General features: G+C 39.0%; 2 protein-coding genes across 3 annotated transcripts; one reads left to right on the forward strand and one right to left on the reverse strand.

Moving 5' to 3' along the window:
- Nucleotides 1–532: 532 nt before the first annotated feature.
- Nucleotides 533–5,792, forward strand: LOC141790298 (aquaporin-3-like). Its single transcript, XM_074670079.1, has 6 exons — nucleotides 533–692; nucleotides 3,570–3,696; nucleotides 3,841–3,978; nucleotides 4,098–4,213; nucleotides 4,311–4,528; nucleotides 4,642–5,792. Exons 1-6 carry the CDS (start codon nucleotides 585–587, stop codon nucleotides 4,844–4,846), a joined length of 912 nt encoding a protein of 303 aa, XP_074526180.1. The 5' UTR covers nucleotides 533–584; the 3' UTR covers nucleotides 4,847–5,792.
- An 8,899-nt stretch (nucleotides 5,793–14,691) lies between these two features.
- On the reverse strand, nucleotides 14,692–21,240 carry LOC141790595 (uncharacterized). 2 transcript variants are annotated; one of them, XM_074670588.1, is made up of 6 exons: nucleotides 21,081–21,240; nucleotides 19,449–19,852; nucleotides 19,098–19,257; nucleotides 17,749–17,853; nucleotides 16,457–16,547; nucleotides 14,692–15,942 (listed from the first exon to the last, which is right to left on the reverse strand). In XM_074670588.1, the coding sequence occupies exons 1-6, from the start codon at nucleotides 21,130–21,132 to the stop codon at nucleotides 15,744–15,746; spliced, it is 1,011 nt and encodes a 336-aa protein (XP_074526689.1). In that variant the 5' UTR covers nucleotides 21,133–21,240; the 3' UTR covers nucleotides 14,692–15,743. The 2 variants fall into 2 exon arrangements, with proteins under 2 accessions (XP_074526689.1, XP_074526688.1); XM_074670587.1 differs by having other exon boundaries at nucleotides 19,098–19,260.
- Between the last annotated feature and the right edge of the window lie 647 nt (nucleotides 21,241–21,887).

Consider the following 21,887-nt stretch of genomic DNA (forward strand, 5'->3'; position numbering starts at 1 on the left):
ATTTCAGCGTAGACTTGGTCAAAGGTGAAAAGTCAGGTCGGGCAACTACAGTTAAACAAGTATTTTTATCTTGTTAATCTGGTATTATCTATGCATTAAACTGGATTACATTCATCTGAATCAAAGTTATAGACAGGTATGTGCTGGAGAGAGTGCAGACTCTGGTTTCAGGTAGATACAACGACTGAGATCAACAGAGAACTCACAGGTATAGTAATGCAAAGTATGTTTACCTGTGTGTGTGTGTGTGTGTGTGTGTGTGTGTGTGTGTGTGTGTGTGTGTGTGTGTGTGTGTGTGTGTGTGTGTGTGTGTGTGTGTGTGTGTGTGTGTGTGTGTGTGTGTGTGTAGGACAGAGAGAGAGAAAAAACCAGAGTGAAAACCGGAGCAGAGAGTGAATCATAGGCAGGCAGGGAGGCGTGGTGCAGAGGGTGTGTCCGAACTCAGTGTTGGCACAAATCCAGCCCAGCCCATCTAAGCCCTATAAGAAGAGCCCTGTCCTGCCAGCTCCACAGCCACTCAGGAAAACCTCACCAACCTACGGTGCCTATCTTCTCACGGTTGCATCAACCTCCAGCAAGCAAACATGGGCAGACAGAAGGTGTATTTAGACAAACTGTCCCGGTTCTTCCAGATCCGTAACATGCTGCTTCGCCAGGCCCTGGCAGAGTGTCTTGGCACTCTCATCCTTGTGGTAAGACTGCGCTGATGTGTGTGTCTGTGTGTGTGTGAAGAGTGTTTCATATCTTTATGCAGATTTAGATACAATTTAAAAGAAAAAAATTTGCTCCTTTAAAGTTCAGATAAATTTTAAAAATCTCAATATGCTGATACCTCTGACCCCTCAGTGTTTTCTTTTCTCCAAGTACCTGCACATTTTAACTTTACTTTGACATTGTTGTATCAGTGATAATTTTATTTGACCGCATCTGTTAGCATGTGTTATTTTCATACAGCTTTATTGGTTGACTAATGAGTGGCATCAGTTTAAACAGTCTCTGATTTTTTTTTAACCAAACACAAACTTCAAAGCAAGAAAAATTACACTCTTTGTACCAGACAGGGTGATTACTCTTCAGGTGTGTAAAAGAAGTTTTCTTGACCTTCTTACATCATGACAAAAAGGGGCCAAACAGGTTGATAAGGAAGGTATGCAGAGTGGACCAAACTATTTTTACAGTCAAATGATAATATTTACTTGGAGTCAGGATCCAGGATCCTGTTGAGAAAAACCTCATGCCAGCTTATCATCACTTTGCAGTGAGTGAAGTGTTTGTGGGTTTGTTTGCTAACTTTACCACGGATAAACACACAAAACAAGCTATGTCATCAGAAGTCTTTGCAGAAATTTGGCATTTGAGACTTGCATTTGCTACTTTAAATATCCTACATCCAGCAGAGTGGGCAACCCACACACCTCTGTTATAGCATGACTGTGCTTATTTAAACACATTATTTCATGAATTTAAAGATAAACATCACATTAGGGGTGGGGTGTAGAAAAAATCCTAATCCCTAAATAGAATATGTAACACACTGGCAACTGAACGTGACTACCTGTATGCATAATCCAAGCATTTAAAGTATTAAAGTTGGTGTTCAGAAAGTTCAGTACTGAGGTGTGGCAGATTCATTTTTAAGGTGACACATGTCGATGGCAGTGCAGGGAGGGTCAGACCAGAACAATAGACGTCAAATCACACAAATGGCTGACATAATCTAACTTCTGCACAGATCTTACATAACACTTTCTCTACTTCAAACATCTTTATTTACTTTTAATGTACGCCTCTCCAGATAAGAGCAAATCAAACACTTTTTTCTGTTAATGGATGATTAAATGAGGCTAAAAAGTAATCATTTATGTGCGATCAATGATGACTCAGATATATAACATGTATGAAGGTGTGTGTGGGTGTGTGTACCTCTTTTGTTTTTTGATCTGTTTTTCTTAGCATGTTGCTTTTTGTTTAAAGAAACCAGAAGGAAAGTTGGACTGGATTTTTAATTAACCGTTTCTGAGGGAATCTACATTCACTTCATTTTCAGTCGAAGGCTCAGTATATTTTCCCAACACTCAAAAAGTGGATGCATGGTATCAACTCCGCAGCTCTAACTTTATTATTTATCAAACTTTATTCTTCTTTCTGACACAGAGTGCAGCTGTAGTTGGGCATCTGTGGCCCTTCATCCTGAATACTAAGAGATCACGTAGATACTGATTTATAGACCGGTTCCAGGCCAGCGGATTCTTTGCTTTTAGCTCCTGAACAATACCCAAATGTGTGTCTCAGTAGGCCGTTCTGTTTTTTTTAAGCTTCCCAACTGTGTTAAAAGCCTCGAGGAGCTGCACGGATGCATGACCAGCTAAATCAGCCAGTTAAACATTGTGCTGAGGGGGTTTTGGGGTGCTTAAAACATGCTAACATCAGTAAAATGGTATAACTCATTGATGAAATTCTTTGATAAAGAAAACAGAACACACACACACTCACACACTTGGAAAACTGAGCACCTAAGAGGTAGAAATAACACTCAGTGCTCACAGATCAAGTGTGGGATTTAGATTAGACCTCTCTAGTGACATGTGATCCTAGCAGGGAGGTTGGCATGTGTGAGTTAATGGACCATTATCTGCAATCTTATGCCACTGGCATTAAGACATATGGGAAGTTTTGGTTTAAGTAAGTTTCCAAGTTAGATTTGCGTTTTTATACAGTATGTTGTACTCTCACATCACACAAGCTCATTACAACAGAAACTGTTTGGTAAAACTCTGCCCATTGCTCCAGCACTTTCCAGTCATGACTGGACTCATCAGGGGTGGATAAGAGTTTAGACTGGGGCCAGTGATGATGAGCTTCCCCCAGGCGCCAGTCCCACTGAGTGTGGTTACCTCAAGCTAACCTCAATATGTAGGTCCTGTGGTCTGTCTGAAAAGTATCCTCATCAGGGGGCTGTGGAGCAGCGGCAGAGTCTAGACCACACAGACTTCTTTAAGGCGTAAATACAAAGAGGACACAGGACATAGACTTTTACATAATCACACAGTGTGAAGAATAAATAGTGCGGCACCTGCTTGACTTCCAACCATGTAAACCAGTGACGGACTGTGTCATTGTAGCCCACAAACAGAAAAATTCCTCTTTTCCTCCAATCAAGAGGAATACTGACTTTGTTTTTTAAAACTGATAAATCATCTCGGCTATAACAGCAGAAGTATTCACTCACTAAGGTCGACATAATGACCTTACTGAGTCCTACGTGTCGTTATGAACACAAAAGAGCTCATTTACATCTGAGTAGAGCTCATATAAGGGTCTTTGTTTCAGTTTGGTTTCACTGATAATGATCGCATCCTCTGGCCTTTCTACCTGGTTTGACCTTGATGGACTGACTTCGGTCCAACTCTGTTCATGTTCTGGTTTTAAAAACTATTGAGTGACTACATAGTTTTTTTGTGTTTTGGGCAAAAAGACATCAGAATATTCTGTAACAGCGGGAATAAATGATAACAATAAGTGAATTTTCAGACTTGGAACTAAACCTGATTTTCTTCTCCTGTTTCCAGATGTTTGGCTGTGGTGCTGTGGCCCAGCTGGTGCTGAGCGGTGGATCTCATGGCATGTTTCTCACCGTCAACTTTGCCTTTGGTTTCGCTGCCACACTAGGCATTTTGGTCTGTGGTCAAATTTCAGGTAAGGAGAGGTTCGTTTTAATTAGAAATCTCAGTGATCTTTTGTAAACATCAGTGACACCAGAACTTTTAAACAGCTGTGTTTATAAGACAAGTTCAAGTTTTTGCTGCAAAATGTACTTACAGTCATCATGTAAATCTACAGGTGGCCATTTGAACCCTGCTGTGACCTTTGCCCTGTGTCTGCTGGGAAGAGAGCGCTGGAGGAAGTTCCCCATGTTCTTCCTCTTCCAGACAATCGGTGCCTTTTTTGGTGCTGCTATCATTTTCGGCATGTACTACGGTAAGATCCATATGTGAAGAAATTAAGCTTCTGAAACCTTATACAAACAGTTTTATGTTTCACGCAGTCAAACTCCTACTCTATGGTTGGTGCTGTAACTTGTTATCGTGACTCTTTAGATGCCCTGTGGGACCATCCTGGATGTTTCAACGTGACTGGACCAAAGGCCACAGCTGGTATCTTTGCTACCTACCCTGGAAAACATCTCACCATTGTCAACGGCTTCTTTGATCAGGTAGACAAAAGTAATATAACACACTGGAAAAAGAAAATATAAATGGTACAACAGTGATATCTAACTCACAGTATCTTCTTGTTTCTCTCCAACATAGATAATTGGCACGGCTGCGCTCATAGTTTGCATTCTGGCCATTGTGGATCCATACAACCATGCTATTCCCCCCGGGCTGGAAGCCTTCACTGTGGGATTTGTGGTTCTGGTTATCGGACTGTCTATGGGCTTTAACTCTGGGTATGCTGTCAATCCTGCCAGAGACCTCGGACCACGTCTCTTCACCGCAATAGCTGGTTGGGGCAGTGATGTTTTCACGTAAGTGCTTCATGACAATTTTGTGATAGATTATTTACGATCTTTGATTCTGTTTCATGCTTTCTTGGAACATACATTTTGAATCATTAATTTTTATATTCATCCCTCCATAGGGCCAGAAAGGGCTGGTTCCTGGTGCCTGTGTTCGCCCCGTTCCTGGGTACCATCATCGGCGTCATGATCTACCAGCTGATGGTTGGTTTCCATGTGGAGGGTGAAGCGCGGGACAAGAAAAGCGCCGCAGAGCAGGAGAACGTCCGACTCACCAAAGTCACTGCCAACGACACCCCCAAAGAACCAACCAAAGAAGTGTACTGAGAGTGTTAGAGACATTCAGCAACCCATGCACATTCTGTAAATAGTAACACAAACCGCAGTTTCCTTCCAGCCATGACTGGCTTTTTTAAATGGTCTTTACAGCTGTTGGGATGTTTCCCAAGATAGCTGTGTTTTTGTGTGAAACAGGCCGCTCTTAACATTACCCTGTATTTGTATTATATTGTAGAGTAACGATTGTGTAAAAGTGTAGAGGGGAGAAACACAACTTTAGAAACACAGAATTACATTAATTCTTTTATTATAAGATGAAAGTTTGTATCTTAGTGTCTGTAACACTCCTATTTGAACAGTATTTTATGTTTTATAATGATAAACTTTTATACAGCCTTTTATATAAATGTGTACATTTTCAAACTGACTTAAAGGAAATTTTCACTCCAGAACTGTTATTGCTTTGATTAAAGAAACTTTTTATGTCATTGGATGAGCCAACCAAAGAGAAAATTTGCACAAGTAGAATATTGAATATTTTTCTTTTATTAAATGAAATCATGTGAAAACTGGTCGACAACTTCAGTGTTCACTGTGTTGTTTAGAGCTGATGGATGTTGGTGAAACATCATTCCTCCCACAGCATTCTTCGTTTCACCACTACCAATTTAGAGCAGCTATATCAAGGCTGCTTTTTTATGTAGACTCTTTTTATGTAGACTCTTTTTGCCCTGTAGAAGCCCTGACCAGTAAATCTGAAACCCGTTGAAAAATACAATGATATACAACCAGCCATCTAAGTGATTATTTCCCCTTTGTGTGCACCAATGTCACCAGAAGCTGTCTTGACAGCTTTCTGTTCTTTTTCTCACCATATCATCCTATAAAAATATAAAATGTTACTGAAATTTTCATTGATCTAAAGTGTTTTGATATCTTGTTACTGACTCATAAAGAGGTACCAAACTGGACTGTGAGCACCTTGTATGTAGGTTGGAGGGAAATGCTTTTGTACCAATACAATAAAATTCTTCTTTTTATTGTTGCACTAACACCGGTCAGGTTACAGTCTTTCTTATGCTCATTCTTGTTGTTCTCATTCCTGGGGTCGGGTTGTAGGAGGGATTTAAATCAGATTACACCAGAGAAGAACTCAAGATGGATTACCACTAGCTTAATTGTTATCACTTTAAACCAAAAAGAAACTTGAGTTACAACACTGTCATCCTAGAATGAATAAAAAACTAACTAATGCTGAAGACTGGAACTAGACAGAATTTGTTTCAAGACAAGACAGAAAAACACAACACCATGAATTCTGTTACTGTGTAAGTAAGCGTTGAGCAAAAGTGGCATCATGTTCACAAGAAAAGACCATACAAACACCTCCTTTGTTTCTCATTCACGATATTGTAAGCCAAATTATTTTGGGAGCTTTGAGTTCAAAAATAAAGGAGCGTGGGATGATGTTTTTAGAAAATGATGGAGCCTAAAGAATCCAGTGTCACAAAAATATCTTACATTGATGTGGAATTGAAAGATCTGTAGTTAGAAGAGCCAAGTTGGCTAACGCTAGCAAGAGCACAGCTTGTACAACATAGTTGATCATTGTCAGCTATTTAAAGGACCAAGGAGGCGACGGCATGAGTTTGTTGAGATTGTGTTGTGTTGTTTTTTCTTTGGCTCTTCCATATGACAATTCAGCACAAATTAGGAATATTATTTTTAGCATTTAGCAAGGAAAACAACAACTGAATTTTTGTCATCCATGTTGCCATTGCCTGGCAGGAGTGTGTCCATTTAGTTACCACTTCAACGCCAACTTTTTCATGAACACAACTTCATCACACAACTTTTCAAATTGTATTTGAAGGTAACATGACTTCTTTTTAGCGGTCAGACACCCTGAGCAGATTTTGGCTAGCTCACTGAAAGCCCTCTGTTGCAGCAGACTGGGTCAAAAGTTGGGATAGAGGGAGAGGCAGGAAGACTGGGATGGATGAGTTTAAGTTCCAGTTTGGACCAAATTCAAAAATGAGTTCATAACCTTAAAAAGTACTCTAAGATGTGTTGTATCTGTGATTCTCTAACACTAAGACATCCTCAGCATTACCCATGTAGGACACAAGTACTCACAGTGAACGCTCCATTAACTTAGCTGTGCTCTTTAATAATGATTTCATGTTTCCTAATGGTGACCAGCTCCTTCATTATGCAGTGTACAGCAGTTTTTTCCACATGTATTTTGAGACTATATTTTATTTCCAAGCATACCTCAGAACCACAAACCAGAACTGGGCCACCATCCTTCAGTGGATAAATCTGGTTCATCATACTCCTCTAGACTCAGGTTCAGACTGATGGAAACTGTGAGAAAGCCTTGCCTACCTGCCTTTTTAAGCACAACGATAAAAAGTTGTGCTCTTTATCCACCTAACACACCCACTCAGTGTTTGATTTCTTGAAAGAACGTTTTAGATGTATGAACTGACGGGCAAATCTGTTCTTGCAGGGTTTGGATCTGGGCAGGCCAATATGACTAAGATGGTCCAAACAATTATTCCAACAGGTCTTAGCAGGTCATCTTGCATGTGTGGAGAGGATTACCAGCTAAGGTCCCCGCAGACAACTCACACGACGTTGTTGTCATAATAGACAGGCTTATATAATACTCTGTCATTGTGAGGGAAAGTGGAGATTTCCAAGTAATTTCAGCTGAGTCAAATACCAGTTTATGTTCTACTGTTGGGAGTTTCTGTCTAATGCATTAGTAAGCCTGACAGGCCCAAACATCACTTTGAGAAATATCAAATAAAAAGGCCTAACAGAGGCAGAAACATACTCCACGAGTGGTTAAGTAAATTACAAATAATGATGAAAAGGCGTCCCTAATGCTGCATTACTGAACACTTACCTGGTTATTGTCCTTTTTAGTGTAGGAAATAGGAAAATAACAAATTAAAACAGATATGACCAGTTTTCTCTAAACAACAATGGACCACAATGCACTGCTCTCAGCTTCATGGAGCTTCAAAGTATCGTTTAGCAAAATATTTTTAGTCCACAACTGCCCTATTGAGCTTTCAAACTTGATCTATTGTCCATCGAAAAGCCAAGTATGACTTTAAAACATGTGAACATGCCACTCATGTGATCACAACCCATCAACACATCCCAAAGTAGCTTTAAAAAAAATGTTGCTGCTTATTTAGATTTCATAACAAATGTTATAACACTGCTTGATTGACTGTTGCTGGCAGAATATCTGAAACTCAACAATCAGCTTCTGCTGTGACCTGTATTTAACTGGCAGGCACCCTATTTCTGGGCAACACCTCTGAGAGAGGTGCTGCTGAAGATGACTTGTTGAACAAATTAATCAGCCAATAAATGTCCCAAGTAAAAGAAATCAAAGGTTTTCATATCTCAAATATAACACTAGTAATCAAATGAAGAACACTATAGATGCCTTGACAGATGAAATGTTTCTCTTTTTGTAAGCATTTCTGCTTTGAAATACAGTATACACAATCTGCAGGTAAAACCTTTAGAGCAGCCTGTGTGCCCCTTTGAAGAGCCGATCCCAGCAGCACTCACCAGCCTTATAACGGCCGACATGTGTTTTCTATTCGGAGCTGTCTTTCTCTGTGCAGCATGCTCCAGAGGAATTCAACTGTAAGATCAGGTTTGGTGTTTCATGGCTCTGTAAGATTTGGCTTCTTATCTTAAATTATACCATCACATTTGTGAAAAATTGTTGACATATATATATGACTCTACTTGGCTGCAAAAATATGAGCTTTGTACATTTGAATGTGTTCATATGCGCACATTAATTTAATCATTTTGTTGTCCATACAATTTTGCTTAAATCTCATACCTAGTGTCGCCCTGAAACTGTGAAAAAGAGCTCACCAGTTGTAACTGGCAACAAAAAAAAACATGTTTCAGCAGGTCTGCAGCTTTGCCAAAGATGGGAAAGTTCAAATTAATCACAGGCCAAGACAAATAAGCAAACATCACACACTGCCTCCTCACAGTGTGCTGTTAAAGATCTCTACTTCCCAAAAGTGGATGTTTTCATGCTAAACCTGTGTTATACCTTCAATATAGTACCACAAATACTTAGAGTATTTTTTTTCACAGGATCTAATACTGAGTACACCTGTAAGATTTCATCACATCCACTAACCCAGGTTTGCTCATACCAGACTCTCTTCAAAGCATGGGCGCCTTCCTGAATTTCAAAGGACATAGAGTTCATAAACACCAATCTTGAAAATGTTTACATGTATGCATGTCTTTCTTGCATATAAGGAAAAAATACATGAAATAAAGTTGTATGAAGGAAAGTTTAAGTAAAAGAAAAGACTCACCCTGGGAAGTTCAAACAACTTTCACCCTCTGTTTTATAGAGTAATGAAATGTATCTCACAGTGGTATGGGGTGTCTGGTCCAGACTGGAACACTAATGGCCTGTTTTCTTGTGCCCAGTATTAAACACCTGAGGGAAGAGCTTGCACCATGTGCAGGCCATGTGTGATAACATCAGTATTTACTGAGAAGCTACCACAAGTTCAAACCAGCAACAGCTACATCGACACCTTGAATACATCACCTCTGACAGTCTTCTATTAACAGTTATTCTAGGATGAAACAGAGCAACACAAACAGTTTAATTTTTCTCAAGCCAACACCTGTGTGGAATCATCCACATCCCCACTGACAGTAACACTGCAGATATGCCTTTAATAATATTGTGTTATAGTCTAATATTCTTTGACTGAAAAAGCACATTAAAGGTCCCATATTATGCAAAAATCACTTTATTAAGCCTTTTTGTGAAATTTGTGGGTCTTTGGCTTCCCTCCCAGCCCACAAAATGTGATATTTAATGACAAAACCTGTACTTAGTAGTGCTTGCAAATGTAAAATCCTGACCTAAAACGAGCTGTTTGGATTTTGGGGATTTGCCGAGGTCAGCGATTCCCTTTTTTGACCAATCAGGAGCAAGTCTGACCTGATTGGTCCACTGGAGCAGATACACCTGAAACCCCTCCCCGCCCACTCCTCTCCCCGCTGCTGGAGAGATTTCTCTCCAGCAGCGGGGAGGAGAATGCCAAAGTTGGAGGGCCATCACTGCTCTGTTTTTGGCTGTAATCAGCCACATAGTTCCATGCACAAGCTTCCCATCTCGGAAAAAGACAAGACAGAGTAGCTAGAGTTCATTTATCAAGCCAGCTACACTCAGTAAAACTGTGCATGTGTGTGCTAGTCACTTCATGGCCGACTGCCTTTCCAACTTTGGACAGTACAACAGAGGGCTAGTGAATAGACTGGTCCTGAATCCAGGTGCATTACCAACCATCCACCAACAAACCTCAGACCCTGGAAATGTGAGTTCTGAACAGAGGGGGCTATGAGAGCCTGGAAACAATGCTGCTGTGCTTGATTTATTGGCTTTTTGGAACAAAACATGTTACTACCATTTCATGAAGACATCAATGATCCATTTTAAACTGCAGAAAAGGAGCATAGTATGGGACCTTAAATTCATTTGTTCTTTACTTTGTGAGCTGGCTGGAGTAAACAGAGCTAGGATTTTAAACCCTTGAGCCTCACTCCTTGCCTCTGTATTTCTCTCTTCTCAGCATCTAACAAATGAGCGCTGAAATTTGGGGAAAAGTTTTTGGCTTGGATAAAGTTCAAATAACAAATTTACAACCCATGGCACTTCTTCCCATAATCTGTGAACAGTGCAGTGAAGAATCAGAACATTGCTTTCATTTTTGGATCGTTTGTTCAAAACACTTCAACACATTCCCTTCAGATATTTTACCCAACCCAATTTGCTCTCTGCCTTTTGTTAGATTGGACAAAGATGGGACAGACATGTAACAACCACAATCATCCCTGCAGCATATGACCGCATTGTATTCCTCAGTGTGTGGAATGGACATATAAATTCTTCAACCACTTTGAGAAATTGGTGGCTTTCTAAAAATGTTTTATACATGACATTCCAAACTTACAAAAAAATCTGTTTGTTTTTAAACACAGTTCCAAACAAGGGCAAGTATAACACAACCACAGTGCACTGAGTGTGGAGTAGTTTGTCTTGGGGCAATGGCTTCAGTTGCTAACATTTTAACTGGAATGGGCCATTCTTGAAAAAACAGCAGTGACAGCTGGCTCTGTGGGCTGCAGGTGCTGTGTCAGACTAGGTCAGCATATAATATCGCACCAAAGCATAAGCTAGAACAAACTGATGTAAGCTGTACCAGGTGAGCAAATCAGATCCTTCTGTTTCAGAAGATGCTCTGCTGATTTAAAATGAGTTTAGTTTATGTGGGTATGAAATAAATAATAGAAGAAAACTAATGAAAATATGTTTTTAAATAATCTGACTGAACAACAAAAGAAGAACATCACTGTGCTTCCAGGGACCAATTTTCACATTTCCCCCTTCAAAGCGAGACACCTGAGCATAGGTGTATAATTAAAGGTCCCATGCAAAAATCACTTTTTTTAATTCTTTTAGTGAAATTCGTGGGCCTTTGGCTTTCCTCCCAGCCCACAAAATGTGATATTTAATGACAAAACTTGTACTTAGAAGTTCTTGTAAATGTACAATCCTGACTCAAAATGAGCTGTTTGGATTTTGGGGATTTGCTGAGGTCAGCGATTCCTTTTGTTGACCAATCAGGAGCAAACTTGAGAGTCTATCAATAAAATGAAGAGTGAGGTTATATTAGCTCTGCTTGGTAGATGACTGGCAAGACCAGGATTCACTAATGTTACAAATCAAGGACTTGTCTTGGAGCACCAGGCTCTCAGTAGTGCTACATATACACAGCTTTTAAACTGCAGTACAAACTTAGAAAGTTAGCTTGTTTTCAAGTTTCAAACCATAGCTCTACGTAACTGTTGATAAATACCCTACCTCAACCTGTTGTATCCGGTAAAAAGTTGCCTTAGAGAAACTTTGTTTCAATCCACTCTCTATTTGACACGCCTTGTTAGAAGTCACATTTTCATGACGGTGCTTGTGAGATTCTGGACCAAAAGGTGGTGACGCAGTCCAGTTTAAGCAGTTACAACCTCTTCATAGCATCTTTGTGTACTTAAGTATGTATCTGAGTTTTTACTTATCTTAAATTATCTTATCATGTTGACTGTACAACTGCATAAGTACAGTAAACATAAGATAAATAGTATTGAGTATTAGGGATGCACGATATTAGATTTTTGCCGATATCCGATATGCCGATATATCGAAACCCCTTTTGGTCGATACCGATACCGATAATCACAAGTTTGTTTGTTTTTGTCACTGTAAAGAAAGCTAAGTCTATCCTGTACTGGAATTTATATGTTACTCTTATTGTGAAGGTCTTATTTGTTTAAGAAACACACATAAAACAAGACAAAAAACATTTGATTTTACCATGAATAAGAAATGTATTATTTTTTCAAACTCAATACATTCAGTATTGAAATACAGAAAAATAATTTCTTTAGATCACGTGAACTTTAAATGTACAATGCATTTTTAAACATAACCAAGTTGCATTTGATTATTTTAGAGCTACTGTAACAACCTGGTGACAGACACAGAGCTCTGCAGTGCAAATAAATGAAGTGCTACATTTTATTTAAGGAGCTTATTTTTCAGATGGAAAATAATATTAATCCTAACTGAATAGCACCTTATAGGCTGTGACTATTGGCAGAAATTTTCATATCTGCCGATACCGATAAACGTGTTTTTAAGCTTTTATCAGCCGATACCAATATTGTGCCGATAATATCGTGCATCCCTGTTGAGTATTTTTGAAAATGTTAACAAAAAACAAGTTTCACAGGTGCATCTCGACCCTCTCAGGGGTGTAGAGGTTATTTTCCCTGCTCTTTCCCTGCACCCTGAAGGAACCAACACACCGATCCAGTCAGTCTGCAGCAGCACTTATTCACAACCGTCTCACTATGAGACGAAACTTTCTACCACACCCATGTGCTGTCTTTTGAGGCTTCCTTGTAAGGGTTTATTTATTTGACAGTACGGCATGTTGATTTAAAAGCAAGATCCCGGCTGCAGAAGGTAGGCATATAAGGAGGCCTGAATTCCTCAGGTGAAATTATATTATGCCAGTGGAAATTCATGGCTCTCACTCGAGACAGTACACTGGATTTCCTCAATTATGTGCTATTTGACAATGAACGACTGCAAAGAGGATAATGAACACATGCTCACAGGGTGTCACCATGGGCTTTTCTGACATTATGAATGTGATTGAAGAGGAGCCACTATGCAATGCTGAAGAGGAAATAAGAGGAAGCTTATAAATCCAGCATCCTTTGAACACATCTGTTTGTTGTTTCTTTTGAACCGTCCTTTTGTCTCTCCCCTTTTAGCCATTTTTTGACACAAAAAATGTCAACCCAACCACTTCACAATGCTGAGAAATATTTCTTACAGGCTGGATGGAATTTTCATAGAGAAAAAAACATTCTTTTCTGCAATGTCATGTGAAGGACAGGGAAGGTTCAGATTTTCTTCTTCATCTGGTCACAGTCTCATGAGGTGTGAGTGTGCGGCTGAGGCATGAGCAGGATATAGCAGTGGTTATTTCTATTCACCATCAAACACATGAGAAGAGTTTGAAAATCGTCAAAGATGATGATGAATCCACTGCAGGGCCGAAATCAGATCAAAAATCAGCATGGCCAGGTATCGAGAATGCTGAGTCAGTGCTTTCACACACGCACACCTCTTATTCATCCAGGTGTCACTCCCACCGTCCTCTGGCTCACCTGCAGGAAGACACGTTTGTGCACATACGGAGCAGACTGTTAGTATTTGGACAGTGACACATGCACTATTGTTTTTCTTTTTTGTTTTACTTTTTTGCACAATATTCCAACTTAGGGGAATTACAGGAAACAATGGCCATGCAGTTGAAGGGTTGACTTTCATCTTCTGGGGCGTGTGAGTGTTCAGGAATCATAATGTAAAAGCACAGTTTCATAAAGTGAGGAAGAACAATGAATGTGTAACCGTTTCTAAACTACTAAACTTCTCTTTAGGTAAAATAACAGAAAACATTCAAAATGCAGACAACTATGTTATCTGTGTTAAAGTTCAACCAACTCCAAAAAGTACTTTCATTAGAGTGTTTTGTGGTTGTCGTGCAGATTTTACCTCAAATCTTCAACAATTATTGTAGAAGCAAACTAACTCCATAGAAAGGGAAAAAATGAAGAAAGAATAAAACCTGTTTTCCTCATCAGGCATGTGGATGTGGTCTGGGAGGGTGTGGGATGTCCTGTCATTTTCAGGGTGCTGTACGCTGCTCATTAAACTTACCAGCCTCTCATTATTCTAAACACTACCAGCAGGAGAGACAGGGTGTCAGCTCTAGGCTTGGTGCTAATTTCTCTAGAAACAAAACAAAATCATGCATTAACTCCAAAAAAAAGTACAAAGGCTTAACTGGGAGTGTTCTTATTACAAAATAACAGGCTGGCTTTTTGGCGTTGTTTTATCCATTTAAGATTTGGTTATTGTCAAAAAAGGAGACGGTAAATTAACCTGCCTAACGACACACACCTCTCCCAAAAACGGTGAAAAAGGATTTGCTTTTGTTTGTAAACAGACTCCTCCTGCTGGGAAGTTTCCATGCCACAGGGACGTACAGTGTTTTCTGGAACCTCATCATCATCATCATTAACTTAACAAATCTGTGATTACAGCATGCCAACAGACTGTCTGAAGTTATTACTTTAGAAGCTGATTTCGCCAGCAAAACACTGTTCCCACTCAAAACAACGTGCATTTACGCAACACATCCCACACTCGTAAAAATGACTGCGAGTCAATGTAAAAACGTCATTTTATTAGCTTAATGCAATTTTAAATTTAACACAGTTAAAACATACTTTCTATTAACAGGTCACTGCTTGTGTCCACACACGCTGTTATCAGGACACAACGGTTTTAAATTAGCTATTAAGTTTAAGTCAATGTTGAATATTTCAGCCAACTAAAGTAAAATAAGTGCAAAAAGAATAATACTGTTAGGCGAATTACAACATTTCTGTAAACTAAAGAAATTCTCTTCATACATCTGAACCACTCTTCAAGTTACAGTTAAGCCTATGAGCTAAATAATACTGAATTCTGTTAAGGGATCAACTTTTATCACAGTTACAAATTTGCTACTCTACTGTAGTTATACTTTAACAAAAAGGCTTTTGATCTTCATGATAAAAGTGTGAGTCTCAGAATTTTAGGTGGGGTCTCATAAATGTCATTAGTTAAGCTTGTTGTTAAACAACAGCAAAATTGGCTTCAAAGCCTTTTAAACTTCAAAGTCAAGCAAGTCTGTAAAGGAACACTTTGTCCAACACCACAGCACGTGTCTAACATCAACCTGGAAAACGGTTCATCTGAGGCCCTGGCGAACAAAGGTAAGTTTCCTAAGTATTTATCCAAGTAAAGGCCTAATATATTGGTTGCTTTGTTGAGCCCGTAAATAGTTCTTACAGTAAGTCAAACAATTTCTGACTGCTTAAACAGTAATTTCACCGTCCAACAAGCAATCCCTTAAATCTCAAACAGAAGGGATGAGGACTCACTATTATTGAAAAGTGAAAGTCCAGATCTTACTCAACTTTTTGATTCTGGCAGCTTCTTGACAGCTTTCATCTTCCTGTGGCAGCTCAGCCTCACTGACACGGTTCAATACTGATCCATGAAATTTCATTTTTATGAAACAGCCTGGTTACGCTTGGATGAAAGTGGTCAAAAACACAAACAAAATACTACCTTATATCGTCTTTTGTTTACACATCTTACCTCTTCACTACACTCTCTCCTTCAAACACATTCAGGAGCTTTATGCAGGACTCACACATATGCATGCTTGCAGAAAGAAAAACACATTCAGGCCTCATACAGTGGAGTAACAGTGCCATCCTTCCACTGAATCAGGATTTCTCCTCGTTGTAAAGTAGGGGTGGATTGTGGGAGACGCATGGCGTGCTCTGTGAGTGGGGCTCTTTCACTGGGCACTGGGGATCCAGGGACACTCATCTCAGGCCTTGGAGTGTATGATTTTAAAACACATACCACCTTTTTCCTCCTGACACAGCAAGACAGACAGAGACAAAAAGTGGGTGAAAGTGCAACAGCTTTTTCAGTTGTTTTAACAATCTTTTTCTTGCTCAGTTTTTTTCTTTACTTAGCTTTTCTGATTAAGCAGCAACTGATTCTACTTTTTTCATTTTAGTTTGGTTTAGTTCATTTAGTTTAGTTTGGTTTTTCATCCATACGTTTTTGGACAATTGGAGTTTCTACCATTGTTATACATTGCAGCTATTGCAAGTTGGACTCCAATTTGCAGAGTATCAAGTGTCAATAAGACAGGTTGGCTGCATAAGACAAGCCATGCCTTTTCAAAATAAAACTGTTAAACTATGAAACACAAGCACAAAGGTTCTACAATGATGCTGTTAAATGCCTCTCATCAGTCAAACTTCTTCATTCACCATAGCAATAACTCACTGATAAGGAAAAAGCAATTCATTTTTCTTTGGTTAGTCAACTAATCAATCAATCCTGTTATCTTTTAAAAGGTCAAGTTTGAAGGCACTTACCTGTTGGAGTAAACATTAAGGATAAGAATCACAGTCCCCAAGACCAAAGCCAAGGAACTGAGTACCAACATGGTTATCTTCCAGCCCATCCCTTAAAACAAACAAGCACAGTACAGACCCATTAACAAATCAGTCATTCACTCCTCTCTAAGGTTTATTTCATTTCTGTAAAGACTCTGGACATAACAAATCCTCCTTCATACATACTTCAGAACACACACTGTAAATATTGTTCTGTTTCTTTATGATCTATCTCCCCCTAGTGGTGGAAGATTTGTTATTGTATAGCACAGAAGAAACATTACATTTTTAACTAGAGAAGTTGCATTTCCTTGCAGCAAATGCGTTGAAATGCTGAAGCTGGAAAAGTTTGAATAAAAGTGGAAAAAACTGAAAATGTAAAATAAAGGAAAAAAAAAAATGTTAAGAGAAATGAGGAAAAGACAATGAGTGGATAAAGAAAGTGGATACAGTGGAAATGTAAATCAGCCTACAAAAGTTAAAATAATTAAATAAAAAGAGAGAGAAACCAAACAGTGAAATCTTAAAAATGTAGAAGAAAGCAGAAATCTATGATTAATGTGTAAATGAGATGAGGAGAATTAGGACCAGTTTAATGTGTGAACAGAGTCTCGAGTCAAAGTCTGCAAAAGGTAGAAAGAGTTGAAGTTGAAGGAGTAGCAGCCTTTTTTGTTTGATTTGAGTCAAGTTTGAGAATTTTATGGCAGGTTAATCGGCAGTTTTTTTCAGTAGCAGCAGCTGCTTCTCTCAGTCAAATTGAAAACATTCCGCCCTCTGAGAGCAGGAGGAGAGGTGAAAAGAGTGAAAAGTTTGTGTCGCTTAGACAGTGAAATCTCAAAAACAGTTGAAGATATTAAAAACGTTATTACAGATATCAGTAGTGGAAAGATCAGTGAACATTTTAAAGCAAAAATGAAGTCTGTAAGTGGGAGTAAGCTGAAGTTAGAGCTTGTTGAAGTTGAAGCAGATTTTAGTCAGAGGAGCTGAAATTTCCCATCTGTTTAACATAGAGAAATTTTTTTGGAAAAAGCTGAATAAATCAAAAAGTTTAATAGTTAGAAAAGTGAAAAGATATAGCACACTATTCCTAAACAAGCTGAATAGTTTAAAAGTTGAACGGTGAAAATCGGACAAAATTTGAAGGCTGTGAAAAGAGCCAAAAAACGTACGGAAGAATAAGAAGAAGAAGAAGAAGAAGTGGAATAAAGTCACAGGATAACAATATGTTGAAATGCTGAGTCAGCATTTCAACATAATGATAACAGACTTACCATAATCCATTTGGAAGAAAATCATGGTAGGATCTGCAGGGGATTTGGTGCTTGAGGAAGAAATTATGTCGTCTTTTGCAGTGAACGTGACCTCAGTGCCCATATCTACAATTTAAATGAGCAAAAAGTTACATGAATTGGGAACAAGAGATAAAAAAAACACTGGTTTGATTTAATTACCTGAAACTGAAACTTTTATATTAAAAAACTGAGGCACACGTGTATACTTTTTATACTGTATGTACTGCTAATACTGTGTCTTGATAGGGTAGAATTTTTAAAGGAGACAGCAACCGCTCTCTTTGTTTATCTACAATACCCAGAGGGGAATCAGATCATGGTGTATCAGCACTGAACATGAATCAGCATGGCCTGACATGTCACAGTGATGCTGTTTCACAGAGCAGTTGGCTTTCTTCCAGAAAAAGGAAAGTATCGATCCATCATGAGTGCACTTGGCTAAATGAGATCCTGAGGCTGAAGCAGGCATGGGGTAATCTAATCTTCCAACCACACCACGAAACATCTTGCAACTCATATTAGACAGTGCAACAATGAAAAGCTAGAGAACAAACCTGCATGAGTTCAACAGCAGTAAAATTAATTTAAATGTATAACATACAACATGAAGATTAGCGTTTGTTTAGCTGCTTAAAATTACATTTGGGCAGCATGTTCTCCCAAGGCTAGTATTTGCGTACATGTGCAATACATAATACCTTCCCCAGTGCTGTCTGCCATCTCTAAACTCAATGGTCTGTTTGAGGCCCATCCATTTGCATGGTCTAGGTTGGCTGAGGTCACTGGCTCACTTTGGAAACACAATTCTTCACTCCCTGTTTCTTATGTCAACTTCCACAGGCTTGTACCAGCAATAGCTGTGCTGTTGTGGTGATGACATTTTCAGTTTGAGCTCAAATGAGTAGATGTTTTTTTAAAAAATAGGTTAACACCTCATGTCTTTAAAAATAATCACTTTAACTTTTTGAACTATTTGTATTCCCTGCAGCAAGTCGATAATAACCATGGTCCTTAAAATCCAGATGTTAGGCAAGGATGGGAAATACATTATAAATTCAGGACCAACCACATTATGTCCACCACATAAATCATTATAAGTCCTTAAGTACTTGATTATTAATCAATTGTTCACTGGAATTTTATGAAGCCTTTTCAACACATAACAGTGTCTGTAGAATGTGCTTTAAAAAGTAATAATGTTCAAAACTGTCCACATAAAAGGGAGTAGCTAGTTTTGCCACTGGGTGATCCTTTAAGGATTAATTAAATTTTTATCATAGTTGCATTCTGAAGGACCAAAATACTGTTAGATATTTTTAATTCCTTACCTGCTTCAGCCTCTCTGTGTGTTTCAGGCACAACACTTGACAACAGCCCTGGCTCCAAAGGCTGCTCCACATGGTGGAGTGGTTGGTGTTGCTGTTGGTGAGATTTACTGTCCCTTCCACTGCACAATGTCTGATTGTCAAGAGTACGCCACCTGCTGCCCTGCTTGGAAAGAGGGAGAGCCAAAGACACATCCATCAGTTGTTAGAAACCTTACTGACGTACTTACTTTTAAACTTGAAGAGCATTCCTCTCTCAACTTCTTTTTATACATTTGAGGCATTTTACAGGTAAAACAGATTCAATAACTTAATGAGAAGGATCAACTGTTCCTTTTCTAAAAACTGTTGTACCTGCTTATGTTCCCTTGAAAGGAAGACTAAAGTGGATTCTTGTGTGGCACTGAGATGCAGACCCCTCCCCATCAGAGTAATGTGTCCTTTCTTGGAACAGGACCAAGCTTGGCTGCTTGCCTCCCTGTCCTGTTCCATCACAGCCTCTTCATCACCAGTCTGGTCTCTTTCAGCCTTGAAGATGCAGGGCTGAAGATGGACACCTTCATACTGCTCTCTTGGTGCAGTCAAACACTCCCCAGTGTGGTGACTGCTGAGGGCCTGGCTCTTTGGGAGCCATCGCCAGTCCTGCAAGGATGAAAAGGGGCTGCAATCTACCAGAGACACTCTGCCTCCATAGGATCCTTCTTGCACCTGCAGGCATTTCCCCAGCTGCTTATTCTGGACTTTGAAACTACACGTTTCTGTGAAGGTGACAAAAACAGAGATTGTGAATGCTTTACTTGTAACTTTGTTTACTATGATAAAAAAGAGCAGAGTATTGAATGACGTTCAAGCTCCTGTAAGAAACTTTAATTGTTAGTCTTATCTTAACTTCTTATCCTAAAAATGTAAAACACATGGTTTAATTAGAAATTATCACTTAGCTTCTTGAACAGTTGAACACATCACTTTAATTTTGCATCTTGTCATGAAACTGCTCTTTCTGCAAGATTCTGTAAATCACTCTGTCCAACACCTACCCTCCATCAGCAGCGGTTTCAGGCAAAACAAATAACATTAGAAAAATTATTAGTCTTGTTCCTGATGGTTTTGTTCGTATTTGTAGCTCATAGAGGTGTCAGTGTTCATTTTTGTCTCCTTCAGCACCAGTAAAAAACTCCTGCAGGGAGCTTTAAGTTGCTAAAGAACATCATATTAAAATTTGCATGTAGCTATAATTGTAACATTATAAAGCAATATTAAGTTTCATACTACTACCTTTTTTGAGTCTGCAAACAATGAACTTTATGTTAAAAGAAAAAAGACGATTCTGGAAACTACAGACAAAGCTGGACTTCTACTGCGTCAACAAAGAGACTTGAAATAGTGATTTAAAAAAAAAGATCCCATTGGGAAAAAAACACCTGGCCATACTCCCTTCAGTGGTTTATATAAGAATCCTTACATGTTTCTTGGACCATGTGAGACAAATAATGTTTCCTCAGACATTGACAAAAGTGCTGGCTGGTGATACTTGATCGGCGTGCAACAGAAATTGTCAAATATAATCCAACACATTCAACTTTCTTCGTGTGTAAACACAGGAGTTAGCCTAAACCCAAGTGACAGCTAACTAAGCTAACAGCTAGCTGCATTATTATAGTGGAAAACCATTAGTCAGGCTTCACCTAAAGAGTTTTGTTTACCTAAGCTCCACTGCCCAACCTTTCCTGAGCCTCTGACGTGATATATGATCGCTGTTATAGTGAGTTTAAAACTGTCCTCCGGTCACTTCAGGTACGACGTCACATTGAACAGAACAAGTTTGCTAAATGCTTCAGAGGTGTTAGTACCAGGAATAACAGTCAAGAGTGTTTGATTAACTTTAAGGTTGTTTTAAAAGTTTTTTCCGCCAACTTTTCTGCAAAGCGCGAGTACTTTTTTTTATCGCTGGTTACAGTAAACACACTAACTTACAGTTCATCTTACCTTTAAAAATTAGGAATAATACCAAACAGAAACACGAACGTCCTCGTCCCATGGCGATAGCGACGACAGGCAAAGGTAGTGTGAGGTCTCAGTGACAATATAAGGAGCATCTGATGAGCAACAGCAACAAGTGTATGTGGGTGGAGCCAAACTTCATGCAGCCTCCTTCTGTGCACCCATCACTTTGGATTTATGGAGGGAGGGTCTATGCATTCCTCCAAATAACTCTGCAGGGGGTACATGCATAAATCACAAAATCTGCATTTTCTTGTTGACAAAGCTCATCAGTCTACAGTTTCGCATATTCTGTTCCGTGTATAGTCTTTTAAGCCCTTCAGAAAATCAGACTTTTTCACTACGTATTGTCTCTCCTCTATTCTGTCATAGCATTCCTTGTTCACCGCTTTAAGCAAGCAAGTGAATGTGTTTACAACCACTGTGCTACAACTGCATGGACTACCAATTAGATTTAAAGCGCATAAATCTGTTATAAGGGTAAAACAGTGTTCCAAGCTCAATAGGATTTCCCAGTCGTTACTGTGAGGAATGGGACAGCTTTTGGGGCCTGTATGGTCACGTGATGTTTTTCTCTTTAATGATGCACCACAAACTATGTCACGGACCATTGTAAAAAAAAAAAAAAAAAAAAAAAATTAAAAAAAAAAAACAAAACATTTTTTTCAACATTTGTTTTTATTCCAAGAAACTGACAGTTAAAAGCTAACAATTGACCAAAGTTCTCTTTTTTTATGACTGTCCATTTTGAAGAGTTCTCTGTCAGGCATACATTGATATTCATCATGATCT

Source organism: Halichoeres trimaculatus, unplaced genomic scaffold, assembly GCF_033239565.1.
Source record: "Halichoeres trimaculatus isolate MK-OKI-2021-1 unplaced genomic scaffold, fHalTri1.1 fHalTri1_scaffold_5, whole genome shotgun sequence".
Taxonomy (NCBI): domain Eukaryota; kingdom Metazoa; phylum Chordata; class Actinopteri; order Labriformes; family Labridae; genus Halichoeres; species Halichoeres trimaculatus.

Excerpts from the sequence above, each read along its gene's own strand:
- LOC141790298 (XM_074670079.1), top strand. The coding sequence starts at position 585 with ATGGGCAGACAGAAGGTGTATTTAGACAAACTGTCCCGGTTCTTCCAG. Across the intron at positions 4,214-4,310 it reads TCAACGGCTTCTTTGATCAG|ATAATTGGCACGGCTGCGCT; the intron begins GTAGACAAAAGT and ends TCTCCAACATAG. Across the intron at positions 4,529-4,641 it reads TGGGGCAGTGATGTTTTCAC|GGCCAGAAAGGGCTGGTTCC; the intron begins GTAAGTGCTTCA and ends ATCCCTCCATAG.
- LOC141790595 (XM_074670587.1), bottom strand. The coding sequence starts at position 21,132 with ATGGGACGAGGACGTTCGTGTTTCTGTTTGGTATTATTCCTAATTTTT. Across the intron at positions 19,261-19,448 it reads TTTCAAGGGAACATAAGCAG|CAGGGCAGCAGGTGGCGTAC; the intron begins GTACAACAGTTT and ends CCTCTTTCCAAG. Across the intron at positions 17,854-19,097 it reads ACACAGAGAGGCTGAAGCAG|ATATGGGCACTGAGGTCACG; the intron begins GTAAGGAATTAA and ends TTTAAATTGTAG.